General features: G+C 34.2%; 1 protein-coding gene across 1 annotated transcript in view; it reads right to left on the bottom strand.

The window, feature by feature from the left end:
• LOC109058102 (collagen alpha-1(XXVII) chain A-like) overlaps positions 1 to 17,938 on the bottom strand; it is an 88,730-nt gene that overhangs the window by 9,681 nt on the left and 61,111 nt on the right. The window contains 27 exon segments of the mRNA XM_042778609.1: positions 66 to 173; positions 782 to 890; positions 975 to 1,081; positions 2,038 to 2,091; positions 2,353 to 2,406; positions 2,514 to 2,567; positions 3,237 to 3,290; positions 3,389 to 3,445; positions 4,175 to 4,228; positions 4,363 to 4,416; positions 4,593 to 4,700; positions 4,796 to 4,849; positions 7,312 to 7,419; positions 7,507 to 7,560; positions 7,656 to 7,709; positions 9,610 to 9,663; positions 9,900 to 9,953; positions 10,373 to 10,426; positions 10,735 to 10,779; positions 10,891 to 10,935; positions 11,016 to 11,069; positions 14,357 to 14,410; positions 14,576 to 14,629; positions 15,355 to 15,408; positions 15,707 to 15,760; positions 15,832 to 15,876; positions 15,958 to 16,011. Coding sequence (XP_042634543.1) covers positions 66 to 173; positions 782 to 890; positions 975 to 1,081; positions 2,038 to 2,091; positions 2,353 to 2,406; positions 2,514 to 2,567; positions 3,237 to 3,290; positions 3,389 to 3,445; positions 4,175 to 4,228; positions 4,363 to 4,416; positions 4,593 to 4,700; positions 4,796 to 4,849; positions 7,312 to 7,419; positions 7,507 to 7,560; positions 7,656 to 7,709; positions 9,610 to 9,663; positions 9,900 to 9,953; positions 10,373 to 10,426; positions 10,735 to 10,779; positions 10,891 to 10,935; positions 11,016 to 11,069; positions 14,357 to 14,410; positions 14,576 to 14,629; positions 15,355 to 15,408; positions 15,707 to 15,760; positions 15,832 to 15,876; positions 15,958 to 16,011 — 1,704 coding nt within the window.

The raw sequence follows: 17,938 nt of genomic DNA, 5'->3' as shown, positions 1-17,938 counted from the left end.
CAGTGAATAACAGTATTTATGGCATGTATTTATGGCGTGTATTTTTGTCTGGGAGAAGCACTCACAGTTTGGCCTTTAGGACCCCGGTCTCCCTGAGATCCAGGAAGGCCCATTCCTCCCTTAAAACCTCTCTTTCCTGAAGGGCCGGTGTGACCAGGAAGGCCCCTCTCACCCTATTCATTCACAAATATAACAAATACATACATCAAAATGATCCAGTCGAGATACATAATAATATATGGAATATAATATACAATATTTTTTTTGCATTTTTTTCTAGGACCTTAATTATAAATAAAATAAATAAATCATAAATAGTAAATATTTTCTCGTTTTCAAGGATCTTAATGATAAATAAATATGTAAATATATTATAACTGTGGTCAAATTTTATTCCCTGAGCTTTTGACCTTTTTTTTTTTTTAATATTTATTTATTTATTTATTTGCATTTTTTTCTAGGATGTTAATGATCAATCAATCAATCAATCAATATGCGATAACTGTGGTAAAAATTAAATTCTCTGACCTTTGGACCATTTATTTTATTTTATTAGCATTATTCTTTTGGTAAAGTAAATAAGTAATTAAATAAATAAATAAATAAATGTGTGATAATTGTGGTAAAATGTTATTCTCTGACCAAATGATTTTTAGATTTATGACATGATTTGTTTTCTAGGATCTTAATTACATTTTTTTTTTTCTAGGATGTTAATAAACAAAACAAACAAATAAAAAAATAAATAACTGATAATCATGGTAAAATTTTACTCTCTGACCTTTGGACCAAATGATCCCTGTGGGCCTGGTAAACCGATAACGCCAGCTTTGCCAGGTGCACCGGGTTTACCAGGCAAACCAAACTCGCCATCATCTCCCTGATCACCTAAAAGAAAGAGAAAGATGCATGTAATGAATTTGATAAGACAGATCATAGATCAGGAATCACAGATCTGATAATGAATTCTTACTGGTATTCCTCTACTTCCATCTTTCCCTGTGACCCCATCCATGCCAGGAAAGCCCTCCTGTCCTTCTCGACCCACTGTGCCTCTTGGGCCAGGTAACCCAACAACACCCTGATGAGAGAATTTACAGAGAAAACTGGGCATTTAATAAGTTAAGGAAGAAAGTAAAAATGTTTAAGCAAACGTAGTAGTTATGAAGGATATTGCTGGCTGAATTTCACAAAAACACTCAAAAAATTTTGGGGTCATTATTATATAAAAATTAAGTATTATATAATTAATATGTAAATAATATAGAAATAATTATACAAATAATATGTAAATAATATAAAAATATTTTTTTTAAATAATATATATGGAAGTAATATATATACACATATATATATACATATAACTGAAAAAAACTATAGAGCATAAAGCATATAAACAAACAAACATTATTTATTATTATTATTATTATTATTATATTGCATTAAGATATTTACCTCATCCTTTTAAATACTGTTAAAGTAGATTACTAGATTATTTATATATATATAGTACAGGTCAAAAGTTTGGAAACATTACTATTTTTAATGTTTTTGAAAGAAGTTTCTTCTGCTCATCAAGCCTGCATTTATTTGATAAAAAATACAGAAAAAAATGTAATATTTATAATGTAATATGTAGTTATTATGTAATATATATATAAAAATTAAAGTACAATTGTAAGTATACATCACAGTATTGTTTTGCATATAGCATGCCTTTTTAATGTGGATTTTCTGATTTTAATAAAACAAAATTATTAATGATGAGATGACATTTCTTTTTGTATTACAGTAATGAAATTTTGGGGGGTGGTGCTTAAATTTCATGCAGCATTGTTATTTATATTTATTTTTCATTTGGCAGATGCTTTTATCCAAAGTAACTTACTGTCCATTCAAGTTATTTTATCTGCGTCTGTTTGCTGCTTAGGAAATAAACCCAAGACTTTGGCAGTGATAATTTCTTTGAAATTTGAGTTGAAACTAGACATGTATTTTTATTACTATTAATAAAATGAAAGAGTTGTGTCCTCTTACCGGTGAGCCTCTGCTGCCACGCTCTCCCTGCTGACCCTGTTTACCCTTCTGACCCTTTGAGGCACAGAGAAAGTCATAGAGAAAAACAAAGCATGTGAGAAAAAGAAGTAATGCCAAGATGAAAACCACAGGCACAGAAGTAATCGTATACAGCATGAACATACACATACATCTAACCCATATTGCTGAAGTATGTGACAAGACTCTGATTTCTACCACATGTTGTTTACGGCTGCCATTCCAAAACATAAGTAATGAAATCTGAAATCCTGCAAAAGAAACACACACACATATGAGCTGCAATCATAGCGTTACCTGTTCTCCTTTGGATCCTTTAGGGCCTTGTATCCCACGAGGACCAGGATCACCCTAAAAATGCATTAAAAGAAATAAACAAAAAGGTGTTTGTGTGCATATTTGAGTGCAGGTATGTCTGTAATCATGATCTGATAATCATATTATTACTGTATACGCACAGGTAGTCCAGGAGCACCAGGTTTGCCTCGAAAACCATCAACACCTTGCTGACCCTGCACATACAAACCAGTGTTATTATAGTCAACTAAAACTAAAACAATTAAAAACATTTTCATTATACGAAATAAAATAAACGTTAACTGAAATTCATATAAAATACAAAAAAGGATTTATTTCAAAACTTTACAAAAACAAACATTTATGATTAATTACATTTCTCATTTTAATTTAGTAAAAAAACAAAACAGAAAATTAATAAAAAAATACATTAGTATTGCAATGATACCATATTAACAAATAGAACTGCAAATCTCACCATTCGATCTGTATAAACTCCTAAAGTATGAGCAATATTTATGATAAGAGTGATGCTTTTCTTAGCAAACATTGCTAATTATATTTGATATAGTCTCTATCAAAAGTTCTATAATCTAATTAAAACATACATCTCCACTCAAAGCATATTTTTGCTGGCGGATATTTTAGTCTAAAAAGAACCTAAACCAAAACCATCTTGAAATTGTTTTAATCTTAATGTAATCCATAACATATTTTTTATGTTAAGCCAATTACCATATAAAACAGCCTTTAAAGCATCTCAGTTGGCCGCTGTTAATCTATTATAGGAAATATTCACATGCTGGTGTGCGCCGACAGCATGTAAACAAATTAGCTCATGCGCGTCATATGCAGTAAGACAACAGTATGCTTTCTTATCTCACCGCGTATCCTGGATCTCCCGGTTCACCCCTGTCTCCTCGCTTTCCAACTGGACCCTGAAAATACACAAACGCTTGCATGAAGCTTCAAATATCGCTAATGAAATTAGAGGAAATCACAGACAGATTTAAACATGATCAGAAGAGAGACTCACCTGGAGTCCTGGAGGACCAGTAGGACCCTCCACCTTCCCATCATCCCCCTGTTCACCCTAGAACATTACATAATGCAAAACATCAGATGAATATAGAAAACTTACTGAAAGCAGTTTGTGTGTTTAATACTAAAAAATATGATAATATTATGATGCTGTTTCATTGTTATATTCATTTACATGGCATTTTAATTCACTGTGAGGTAATCTCATTGTATTTTGAAGTTTTGCGTATTCTAGGTATACTTCTAGCAAAGATTCACCCATGAAGGGTGACATAATTGTGCAGGTCACATATGTGACCCTGGACCACAAAACCAGTCTGTAGTTGCTGGGGTATATTTGTAGCAATAGCCAAAAAAACATTGTTATGGGTCAAAATTATCGATTTTTCATTTTTCTTTCATTCCAAAAATAATTAGGATATTAAGTTAAGATCATGTTCCATGAAGATATTTTGTAAATTTCCTACCATAACTATATCAAAACTTAATTTTTAATTAGTAATATGCATTGTTAAGAATTCATTTAGACAACTTCAAAGGCAATTTTCTCAGTATTTTGATTTTTTTGCAAACCTCAGATTCCAGATTTTCACATAGTTGTATCTCGGGCCAAATATTATCCGATCCTAATAAACCATACATCAATTGAAAGCTTATTTATACAGCTTTCAGATGATGTATAAATCTTAATTTCGAAAAATTGACACTTAAGACTGGTTTTGTGGTCCATGGTCACATATATGAAAATTTCTGAATAAAATGAGTCATAAATAAATTTGACCTTTTCACCCTTTGGTCCCGGGGGTCCTACTGGACCTTGAGGTCCCTTGTGACCCTGTAGAGAAAGAAAGAGCTTTCAAGCACTAGCAGACTTGAGCTGATAAATCAGTGCACTGATGTGGAAATTAACAATTGTTATTGTGCTAATACGATCGTGTCATGCTATTTGCACTTGTTTCTTGCTCTCACCTCATATCCTGATATGCCCGGATCCCCCTGCATCCCCATACGCCCAGGAGCGCCCTGAGAAAGTGCGAGAAAGTCAAAGTCAGTGTCAACTTTATTGTAATTTTTAGCACATCGCATGGAAACAACATTGACATAAAGATGTGAAAGATGAGAAAGAAGGTGAAACAGACAGGTTTCTTGTGCAGGTCAAAACTACAAAACTAACTTAACAAGATGATGTATCTGTTTACCACATGTCCGATGGTTCCTCGAGAGCCCTTTGGTCCGGTGGTTCCGATTGGTCCGATCTTTCCCATGGTTCCTGTCTCTCCCAGGTGGCCGATGTTACCTTTGGCACCCTGCAGGCAATGGGAAAGTGCAGTCATTATAGCTACTGTGCACAATGGACTAAAGAGAATTAAATAACTTGCTGTCTTAAACTCAAATGTCTTACCTTAAACCCTGGCTTCCCTCTCTCGCCATTTTTGCCAGGTTTTCCTTCAGGACCCTAAAACACACATGCAAAAAATGAGGGAAAGCAACAAAAACAATCCCCAACATCATTTAGCAAAAAATTACATATTAAAATAAAATTAAAATAGTTACTGTTAATTGAAATAAAGCTTAAGTAATATAATATAATATAATACAGGTCCTTCTCAAAAAATTAGCATATTGTGAAAAAGTTCATTATTTTCCATAATGTAATGATAAAAATTAAACTTTCATATATTTTAGATTCATTGCACACCAACTGAAATATTTTTAGGTCTTTTATTGTTTTAATACTGATGATTTTGGCCATACAGCTCATCAAAACCCAAAATTCCTATCTCAAAAATTATCATATCATGAAAAGGTTCTCTAAACGAGCTATTAACCTAATCATCTGAATCAACTAATTAACTCTAAACACCTGCAAAAGATTCCTGAGGCTTTTTAAAAACTCCCAGCCTGGTTCATTACTCAAAACCGCAATCATGGGTAAGAGGTTAACTCAGAAGGCCATCATTGACACCCTCAAGCGAGAGGGTAAGACACAGAAAGAAATTTCTGAACGAATAGGCTGTTCCCAGAGTGCTGTATCAAGGCACCGGAAAAAGTGTGGCAAAAAACGCTGCACAACGAGAAGAGGTGACCGGACCCTGAGGAAGATTGTGGAGAAGGACCGATTCCAGACCTGGGGGGACCTGCGGAAGCAGTGGACTGAGTCTGGAGTAGAAAACATCCAGAGCCCACCGTGCACAGGCGTGTGCTTTTGAACCAGAAACAGCGGCAGAAGCGCCTGACCTGGGCTACAGAGAAGCAGCACTGGACTGTTGCTCAGTGGTCCAAAGTACTTTTTTCGGATGAAAAGCAAATTTTGCATGTCATTCGGAAATCAAGGTGCCAGAGTCTGGAGGAAGACTGGGGAGAAGGAAATGCCAAAATGCCTGAAGTCCAGTGTCAAGTACCCACAGTCAGTGATGGTCTGGGGGTGCCATGTCAGCTGCTGGTGTTGGTCCACTGTGTTTTATCAAGGGCAGGGTCAATGCAGCTAGCTATCAGGAGATTTTGGAGCACTTCATGCTTCCATCTACTGAAAAGCTTTATGGAGATGAAGATTTTGGTTTTTCAGCACGACCTGGCACCTGCTCACAGTGCCAAAACCACTGGTAAATGGTTTACAGACCATGGTATTACTGTGCTCAATTGGCCTGCCAACTCTCCTGACCTGAACCCCATAGAGAATCTGTGGGATATCGTGAAGAGAGAAAGTTGAGAGACGCAAGACCCAACACTCTGGATGAGCTTAAGGCTGCTATCGAAGCATCCTGGGCCTCCATAACACCTCAGCAGTGCCACAGGCTGATTGCCTCCATGCCACGCCGCATTGAAGCAGTCATTTCTGCAAAAGGATTCCCGACCAAGTATTGAGTGCATAACTGAACATAATTATTTGAAGGTTGACTTTTTTTTGTATTAAAAACACTTTTCTTATATTTGGTCGGATGAAATATGCTAATTTTTTGAGATAGGAATTTTGGGTTTTCATTTGCTGTATGCCAAAATCATCAGTATTAAAACAATAAAAGACCTGAAATATTTCAGTTGGTGTGCAATGAATCTAAAATATATGAAAGTTTAATTTTTATCATTACATTATGGAAAATAATGAACTTTTTCACAATATGCTAATTTTTTGAGAAGGACCTGTATATAAAAATTTCTAAAAATTACTAAAATTACTAAAATGTAAACATTATCAAAATTAAAAATCTAAATTAAAATATAAATATTAAACATTCTAAAATGTAAAAATTATAAGTCTAAATTATAAAGTCTAAAATTAAAAATAAATTAAAATATAAATATTAAACATTCTATAGATATAATATATATATATATATATATATATATATATATATATATATATATATAAAAGCAAATTCAAAATATTATATTAATAAACACTATTATAAATAATACTACAATAACACAGCTTTTTCCCATTCAATAACTTTTCTGAGGGGTCAGAGTTTTGTAGGTCATGTTTAAGCATAATTGTTAAGATTTGTCAAATTTTTCAAGCTTTTCTACAAAACATTAGTGTTTTTTGTGATAGATGACATTTGTAATATGCAAAAAAATAGTTTTTCTGATCATAATCCAAAGTGCATGAATGGTCCACTGTCACAAAGGTTAACTACTAGATTTAATATATATATATATATATATATAATATATATATATATATATATATATATATATATAATTCGTAAAAATTAAAACTTTTTGTACATTTTAAGATTGCCTAATCTTTTGGTTTTTACTAGATTTTTTGGGGCCATGCCTTTATTATGGGACAAACCCAAACTCCCCATAATTAGTACTCTCTTTACTAACTGAAAACCGTGTAGGCAGTACATATTTTGGAGTATAAAATAAAATACGAGTGTGATATTGTTTGTGCACATCTGCATCACTCACTCTGACGCCAGTAAGCCCAGGGTCGCCCGGTGGCCCTTCTTTCCCCTTGATTCCCGGGTCACCTCTGACACCTTGCTCACCCTCTCCACCCATGTCGCCTTTTTCACCCTGTTCAAAATTTTTTTTTTTTTGTTCTTTCAATTATTTATGAGGTTTAAATAATGTATTTTTGAATATTTATGAACATTTTAGTACCTTGGCACCATCAGGGCCAGCCGGACCAGCCTCTCCCTCTAAACCTGGTTCTCCCTGTATCAAACAAACAAAAACTTGATGAAATGAATGTTGTTTTTGTGCATTCATACACATCAAATCAACATTTCACAGACGTATTGAACACACACCCTTGTTCCGATTAGTCCTGCTGCCCCAGCGTTCCCCGCAGGCCCGAGTGACCCCTGCAAAAGCAATGAAAAGACATAATAAGAGTCCAAACACACAGGTTGTTTTATTCTTTCTAGCAAGTTCACATTCTTTTTATTTAATTACATAAGTCCAGTCAGCCAAACAGCAATTATAACCAATGATGTGTGACAGCACATCTGCGTCTGCCAAGCTCAGGCTAACATTATCTAACTTTAACAATACAGATATAGACATATGGTTCCTCTTCAGACTGCGATTGCGACACATGCGCTGTGCTACTCATTACAGAAACTCAACTGGGCCTTGAACTGCCAACGAATAGCAGATTTAGCAACAGTTATTTAGCGCAGCATAATAGCACCTCAAGCAAGAAAATTATGGGAAATGGGTTAACACTAATTTCAGGCTCTTTTCATGAATAGGGTACAAAATAGTGCTTACGGCTCTTAAAAATGTAGTGTTTTCCCCATCAAATGGGCAGGAAAAGGAGGAAATTGCTGATTAGAAATCTCCAGAAGTCAAACTAAATGTCATATGGGCTGTTATTTTCAATTTATTTTATAGTGTTGTATGGAACTTTTCCAAACCCGCTGCTAAAATTCAGAACATTTGAATGTAGTTTAAAAACCTTTATTCGTTATTTTCTATTTAGTTTAATAAACATAAAATAGACAATAATAAAAAACAAACTACAAGTTTGCCTAAATAAGCATATAAAAATAATATACTGTACATACTACCAATCAAGACTTCTGGTTTATTAACCAGTATGTTCATAATTAAGATAATACATTGAAATAATATGGTAAGACACACTAGTTTGCAACCAGCAAACACTAGCAGCAAAATAAGTTGTTTTGTCCAGCTAAAAATAGCTGGACGCGGATGACACTGTAAGTCAGACACATTAAATTTACAAATGGCCACGATCGCTGTAACAGGTAAAATAAGGTGGATAGCGTAACTGACCGAGCTTATTCACGCGGAATCTCCTGATATAATCAATACTAACTATACAATGAATATCTTATTTACATTGTGTGTGTTTTCTTTTCGTCTTGTTATGATAGGAAGATCTGTGAGCATGTAGGTAGAACTACGCAAACTTGCGAAAACAAAAATGAGATCAGAGTGGATTCTGACTAACCGACAGTAAACCCTTCTGATTGGCCACTGCTTTCGGCAGAAGTGCCTCTGATTGGCTACAGTTCTCAACACGGCAAAACACGTTGTAAATAGAAACTTTTGGTTTGTAATTCGAAACCAGAGCGCGTGCACAAAAACACACAGGAGAGTGTGAAAGCGGGTTACTTCGAGCGATACAGAGTTGAGTTTGTACAACTGTCTGGAACTGTAAAAAGAACCCCCCCCCCCACCAAAAAGTTTTCTCATCGGATCTACACGAATCTCGTAGGTGACCTATTTTGATCTCAAAAACGTGAATTTTTTTACTAAAAGGTGAGGAGTTTGCATCTAAGAATTTTTTGAAAGTGTCTTCTGCTCACCAAGACTTTTTATCAAAAATACAGTAAAAACAGCAATAGTGTGAAATATTATTACAATTTCAATTTTCTATATGAATATAATGTAAAAAAAATTCAGCATCATTACTCATCAGTCTTTAGTGTCACATGATCTTCAGAAATCATTCTAATACGCTGATTTGCTGCTCGAGAAACATTTCTGATTACTGATTACTGCTTAATATTTTTGTGTAAACCCTGATATGCTACCACTCAAAAGTTTGGAAAATTAATACTTTTATTCAGCAAGGACGCTTTCAACTGATTTACACAGAGAGTAATGACATTTATTATGTTGGTGAATAATTTTATTTAGAATAGATGCTTTTAGTTTGTCTTTTGGATTTATTGGTGTTTTTATTTTAAGGTAACAAGACTCCAAAGTCCAAAGAGCCAACAATTTACACACCTTTTCTCCAGGTTCTCCTGGAAGTCCGGGATCGCCAACTTTTCCCGCAGGGCCCTGAGAGAAAGAGATAGCACACATTTTTCTATTTTCATGTGTCTTTTGGCGCCAAAACAGATGGATTAATGGCCTTAAATTACTTTAATGAATCAATTAAAGAATGAAAGAGGGGTAAATAGGATTAAATAGGGTAATCATTTTAATCTCAGTATCTTTCACAATCAAGGGAACTGAAACCGACAGAAGCAGCAGAAAACCTGGACGTGTGTTTGTGTATGTGTGGAGTGTATTACCTTTGGCCCTGGATTTCCGGGAGGCCCAAGTGTTCCTGGGGGCCCTGGAAGCCCCTGGTCCCAAACAAACAAATCATTTATCAGTAATACATACATACAAACACACATTTCAACATTACAGTCTCCCATTATCTGAAGCCAAACTCTTAAACTGTGAAGCAGATGTGTGTACAGTCTCACAGTCTGGCAAAACTACTGCAGATCTTACATTTCACAACTACATAATCACAAACATTTAACAAACTACACATGACAACTGAATGCCAAGAAGAGTCATGACTCGGTCATGAGAATCAGATTATTGTATATGTTTCAGGGCTGAACGAGACAAAAAACGCACAGTGTTCAAAACTCGTCTTCTGGAGTTGCTCAACACCCAGGGGACGTAAAGTAGACTTCCAGCTCTCAGTTTACATAAAAAGACAATGGAAAATGTGTTTCTATGTGTAGAACAGAAATAAAGCATCACTCACTGGCTCCCCTGCGATTCCTTTGTCTCCTGTAGCCCCGGATGGCCCTTGAATGCCCTACAGAGCAAGTAAATAAATCAATGATTAATATGATAATAAATCATAAATAATAAATTAACATTTAAAAGAAGAGTACTGTTAAAATTAAATATTTTTTTAAATAATTTAATGTAATTTATTGCTCAGTTTTTTTCTTAACATTTTATATTTTGTCCCGTGATACAAATTGAGCTGCATTGTATCTATGGAATGTTCTCTACATTTAACATGTATTATTATTACGTAAATATATGACATTTTTAAGGAACAGTCCTAAAAATATGCAGTATACAATACAGTATATAAATTTAAATAGAGAAACTAACCGGAAATCCCTTTGGCCCCGCCTCCCCAGGCTCCCCGATCTTGCCCTGCAGAGATTGGACAGACATAGAGACTTTTACCATAGAAAAGATCAGAGAGACATGGCAACAGTTACTGTAGAAACACAATCAGAAAGAGAATGTGACAACTGTTTTTACCACTTGTCCCGGGAAACCGATTTTTCCTGGAGGACCATCAAGACCCTATGAGGAGACATAAATTAAAATGTGTACAGCATTTATCTTTGGTCACTAGGTGAGCTCTGAAGGACAGCAGCCTTTACCTTTTTGCCTTCAGAGCCGAGTTCGCCTGGCATACCATCCGGACCTCTAGGACCCTAAAAACAGAGGTGCAGATCAGTATATAAAAGGAGGCACAAAAACCCTGAGCTCTTGTGAACTTTGGCAGTCTGATTAAATAATAAGAATTTAGAAGGAGATAACATTGCCGGCTTACTTTTGGTCACACTTAAATAGTCTGGTTGAATGCATTGTCTTTAATCATATTACTGAAATGTTATTAAATTAAACTGAATTGCCCAACAAGAATGAATGCTCCATCAAATTACTGTGTAATAGAACTTTTTATGGCAAAAAAAAAAAATTAGTTAGCATTTTATATTTCAATTTGTTATAGTTCCATTGTTGTAATTGTTAAACTAAAATCAAAACTATTAAAAATTGCTTTTGTCAAATGAAATAAAGCTGAAATAATATAAAATATAAATAGTAGATGAAAAACAAAAATTGGAAATGTTACCTTGGCAGCTAACTAAAGTAAGCTGAAGTTGAAGTACTAAAATTACTTAACTAAAGCTGAAATAAAAAAAATAACAAAAGCAAAAAATGATTAAAACTAAAAGTAAAACTAAAATTTAAAAAATAAAAGCTAATTGAAATTATTAATAAATATTATATTATATAAATAATACTAAAATAACACTGAGTGTTAATGTATATAAATAACATGTAACGTAAAGAGTTTGCACTTGGAAATAAAAACTATAGAACTATAGACATACTCACTGAATCATTGTATTTCTTACATGGCTATTTATTAAAACAATAAATTATCATTTTAAAATATTTCAGCATACTCTAAATAATATTCATGATCTAAGCCATCTTGTGACATCCCAACCAGCATTGTAAAATGCAAACACGCGGAATCCGGAAGTATATCCTCAAACACTAGGGGGAGCTGTACTGTAGATTTTGGATGTGTGGGATATGTTGGGATATTTGGGGTTGTGCATGTAGGTCAATGTTTAAGAGGCTCTTGAGGGTCTAAGCATGACACAGAACTATGTTGCATCAGTCTTTGTCTAGATGCACACAAATATTCGCTATCAAAAACAGCGGTTTGGCTTCAGATAAAATCCGAAGAGATCTGAACACAAGGAAAGATCAGACACACATTCGCTCCCTTTTGAAGAATGTGTGTGTGCGCTGATAATTACACTAACTTATGGTGTGTGCGTCCAGCCAAAAATCATCAGACTGTTGAAACAATATCATCACACAGTCTCTGCCAGCTGGCACACACTCACTTTGTGTGTTTCGCTCTCTCACACACACACTGGAGGAGCTGAATGTATTCAGTAAAATATGTGGAATACCTCATATGGGTTACTACTGTTATTAATATTCTGGCCATCCCATTATACATCCATAAACCATAGAAAATAAAGTGGCTCATTACTTCTCAGCACCTATTAGTGCAGCAATGACTTTCTGCAGGTCCCGCGTGTTGTTATCTAACCAGAGTAAATCCAGTTTTCATTTGTGTGCTTCAAATACAGAGAAACATCCAATCACAAGGAACGTTAGTGAATGTCTTTCTATTGTGCTGATACCATATTGAACTTGTCACAGAAAAGCCCTTATTGCCAAGAAATGAGGACATTAAACAGAACTTGAAAACTTAATATACAGAAAATAGGTCAGAATCACGGCCTAGTCTTCAGCGAGTCCTGAGTTCCTCCTTCCGTAAGTCTATGGGACTTTTTTTAAATAAAGGAGTTAGGATTTTGTTCAGATATCTACAGATATACCACTAAAAAGTGGCAAGAGGGCATAAAAACAAAAACAAAACAACAACATAAAATATTATACATAAGGCATGCATAATAAATAATCAATTTTTTACCATTGAAGAACCTTTACCTGTCTAAAGTGTTTTTTAAAAATATATGTTTTCGTCTGTTTTAAATAACTACAATGGTATATAATGAATCTTCGGCCATTGTCAGTATATCACATTCACTCTACGCTGTTTTGGCCCGTTCAACTTCTCAGTGACGAAGGCAGGAAACAAAAAACGGGGTTAAATCATCACCACTGAATCACTGAATCATCAGGAAAACAACTTGATTTACAGACTCAGTGAGGGGCTCTAATTAAGTCCAGACAGCAGAACAGAGACTCTCAACTCTCCTAAGTGTGTTTCCATTGCATCCCTCTGCTCAGTCTTCTCTCCAGTAATTCATGTTGATTCTGTCTGTTAATGCAAAACATTTCCCATGTGTGTGATCTATCTATCTGACTATTAACTAGTCTACCATTTTAACTAACTAACTAACTACCTGACTAAATAACTAATTCTAAATAACAATCTATCTATCGGATGATAAACTAGCCTATCAGTTTAACCAACTAACAAAGAATCTACTAACAGGTAGCTTTACTAGACTAGTTAAGTGTAACAAACAAAGAATTTATTTATTGGATGACTAACTAGTCTATTAGTTTAACTAACTAAATTATTAAGAATCTATCAATCGGTCAATTTAACTTACCAACCAGTTATCTGATAATTTATCTATCAGACAACTAACTGACTAACTAACAAAGAATCTATCTATCAGATAACTTAACTAGCCTAGTTCATTTACTAAAAATCTATTTACTGGACGACTAACTAGTCTACCAGTTTTACTAACTAAATTACTAATTAAAAATAAGTTATCTATCAGATAACTTAAAGTGTTAGTTCACCCAAAAATGAAAATAAGCCCATAAATTACTCACCCTCAAGTCATCCTAGGTGTATATGACTTTCTTGTTTCAGACGAATCCAGTCGGAGTTATATTAAAAATTGTCTTTGATCTTTCAAGCTGTTTAATGGTACTCAGCGGGTGTTACATGCATCAGTAAAAAAGAAGTTCAATAAAAAGCACCCATTCATAAAAAAAAAAAAAAAAAGTGTCTCACACGGCTTCAGGGGGTTTTTTTTTATGGATGGGTGCTTTTTATTTAACTTCTTCTGGAATGATGCATGCAACACCCGCTGAGTTTGAAAGATCAAAGACAATTTTTAATATAACTCCGACTGGATTCGTCTGAAACAAGAAAGTCATATACACCTAGGATGACTTGAGGGTGAGTAATTTATGAGCTAATTTTCATTTTTGGTTGAACAAACCCTTTAACTAGGCTATAATCTACTAACTAACTATGTAACCAACTAACCTACCAGTTCAAGTAACTATAACAGAAATGGTTCTGTGTGTTGGTTGGTAATCAGAAGGCCACTGGTTCAGCCCCTGTCCTGTTTTACTAAAGATAAAAGCAAAATAACTGACTTCCACATGCTTACACACTTCTGATGCCCAAATGACTTACCCGTCTTCCTTTAGGTCCTCTCATGCCGATGGGTCCACGTGATCCCTGTGGGCCCTATAAAAAAAAAAAGAGAGATCATTTATGTGTGCACACTCGTGTTTCTTTTCTCTTTTTTGGGGATTAATGTCAGGCAGACTGTCTCCTGTCTCTCTCACTTCTACTAAGAGTGTGTGTTTGTTTTGACATACAAACTATCTGAAGTATCTGCTGTCGACTTACTGGACTGCCTGGTGGTCCTGGTGGGCCGCTCTCTCCAGGGGTTCCTGGGTGCCCCTGTAGGTGATGGGAAATATGAAAGACACACATACACACACCATACAAAACATACAACATATGCGTATAAATAAAATACTACATTACAAAATATTAGATTTTATTTTGTACTGCATAAAATATTGCAAATGGTTTAGAGATTATATTTTCTATAGTTTGGTATGATTACACCACCCTGCATCATATCTGCTGAATAAAATCAAATACTTGTTGCTTACTAATTTTGGGCTGCTGATTCGAAAATAGTTTTGCTTAGGCACGCCACTCATTGATTTTGTATCATTTTTGCTCTTGACAATCATTTGTAAGGTGATGAAGTCTTGTTTTATTCCTTAATCAGCAGACAACTGATACACAGACACGGTTCCTGTCTGAATCTCAACAGATTACAACTATTTGTTCAATTCTCACAATTTTGACAAGCATGAATGATTCTGAAGACATTATTTTATGCCTAATCTTGATTTCCACTTTTTTTCTTCTCCTCTACTCCTTTCTACTCCTTGCAGATTGCAAGTTAAATAATACTGAATAATCTGAATAATTCATTTTGCCAAAACCTTTTGTCCAAACTTATGACATTTGCTGGGGAGCTGGAAGGAAGTGGGCCATTTATCTATGATGGACAGTTGAACTTCCTGTTTTATCATTTGAAGGAGCGAGAATGAGGGAGGAAGTGCATGCTGAGAATTTATCTGCGGTATTTGTGTGTATGTGTGCCGTACTGTAGATCCTTTCTCTCCTGGAGGTCCGGGCAATCCCATCTCTCCACGATCACCCTAAATAAATCACATAAAAGAACATTGACATTACAGCTCAAATTATTTTTTTTATGTTTTTGAAAGAAGTCTCTTCTGCTCACCAAGGCTGCATTTATTTTTATCATAAAATACAGTAATATTTTGAAAAATAATTACAATTTAAAAGAACTGTTTTCTATTTGAATATATTGCAAAATCTAATTTAATCCTGTGATCAAAGCTGAATTTTCAGCCTCATTACTCCAGTCTTCAATGTCACATGATCCTTCAGAAATCATTCTAATATGGTGATTTGCTGCTCTCAGGTGTGTCTTACCTTCTCTCCAGCGAGTCCAGTCTCCCCTGCAGGACCGATGAAGCCAACGAGACCCTACAAACACAACATCATCAGTGTTAGGGTCAAAGTGTGGTTAAAGGCCATTACTCAGTCTGTGTACTCACCCTCTCACCCATGGATCCAGCCTTTCCTGTGACACCCTGCTCGCCCTGAAAGACATCAGAGAGTGTTTGAGTGACCGCGTGTGTGGAGGAGACTTGTGTGTGTTTATATTCTGCTTATGTTCTCACTTTGACCCCTTCAGGTCCAACAGCCCCAGGGAAACCCTTACTGCCCATAAGACCCTGGAAAAACAACACAGACAGAAAAGAGACCATTTGTTATGAGACAAATAATGATGAGACTAGACTGTATATGTAAACAGTTTCAGAAAGAAAAAAAGAAACTGTATTTTGCATAAACAGAATGAAGCTTATGTGTAATGAGAACATCATGGGATCTCAATCCTGCTGTTGCACTATGGAAATTATATATATATATATATTATATATATATATATATATATATATATATATATATATATATATATACATATATATATATATATACACATATAACACATATATATATAGCACACTTCATACTAACACTTCATTATTAAAAAGTACTTTACAAAATGATTAAAATAGTAAAAAACAAACAATAAAACAGAAAACATTGAAAAATATATATATATCAGTAACACTTTACTTGAAGTTTTTACATATATTGCATTATAAAATTATTTTAATGCATTAATTATGCCTTGTAATGCACCTTATAATGCATTGTTTCATCTCATTATAATACAGTTATAATATATTATAATACTTATTTATTGCTACACAGAAAATATAATGCATTAAAACACACAAAAAACAACCAATTTCATCAGTAACAAGAAATGTGCAAATATAATGCATTTTAACTTTTTTATGAAAATATATAATGCATTACAATGCAATTATCATTTTTTCATTTATATAGCTTATTTCATACAGAGCGGTAATTAAAAAGTGCTTTACAAAAATGACAAAAAAAATAATAATAAATACAATAAAAAAAAGTAAGAAATTTATGTAAATAATAGTAAAACTTACTAAAGCCTTTATATATAATGCATTGATTTTGCCTTGTAATACACCTCATAATGCATTGTATGATCTCATTAATAACTGTAACCACAGTTATAATACTTATTTTAGAATATTATTTATTGCTACACAGAAAATATAATATACTGTATGATACATTATTTAACTGGATTTAATTATTGTTCAGTTTACTTCCAGACATTTCTAATGACAATGTTGCATTTTATAATTCAGCTTTGACTTGAAATCTTGGAAAATAATTAATCAAAGCATAAGAGATCATGCACATTTGATATGCATGAGTAAAATAAATGCAAATAATTTCATAAAAGCAAAAAATTGTAATGGTTATAAACAAGCTTATTTTTTTATGCAAAACATAATTCTGTTTTTTCCCCTTTGCTTTTGGTGAAATTTGACATTTCTTCACAAGATTCACCCATTAAATGTCACATGTTTGATTATGCTGGAGCAAGACATGAGTATGCATACTAATGCACAAGAGCTGCGGTCAGAGCACAAACAAGAACATACTGAAAGTCTCACCAAGACTTATCCAATTACTGACCGCACAACAGAGACACAGAGAGAGATGAGGAAAACAGATACCTGTCTGAGGACAGAATGATGCCAGAGTTTGTGCCAGAGAAGCACTGAGTTTGGTTAAACAAGAAAAAAGTGGAATGAAAGAAGGGAAAAGAGGAAAAACAGACAGAGCGGGAATGTTATGTAATACAGAGGCTGATCGCAGCAGATTCTGAGCATCCTGATTTACGATGCTGGATTTATTCATTCCTTTTGTCTTTTACAAAAGAAATTCCCAGCCTCTATAATTAATTGATATATTAAACATAATTAAAGCTATTCGAAATTGAAATCCCCTATTGCGCCACCTTGTGGTTGGTTGGGTGAATACACATTTTGCTTTGCTCACACAGAATATAAAAATGGACTCTTGGTCATTTTTCAACCACAAATCATTTAAAAATATATATTTTGCATAAAAATGAATATATTTTTGATAAGTTCTGAGGTCAATTCATCCAAAAATGTATATTTGCAGCTTTACAGCTTTAAATTAACAAATGTAACTTTAAGGCCTCTAAAACAAACAAAACCACACATTTCCAATATATAT

This window comes from Cyprinus carpio, chromosome A21 (genome assembly GCF_018340385.1).
Source record: "Cyprinus carpio isolate SPL01 chromosome A21, ASM1834038v1, whole genome shotgun sequence".
Lineage (NCBI taxonomy): Eukaryota > Metazoa > Chordata > Actinopteri > Cypriniformes > Cyprinidae > Cyprinus > Cyprinus carpio.
Note: the sequence above shows the minus strand (reverse complement) of the source record. Positions and strands in the feature narration are given on the sequence as shown.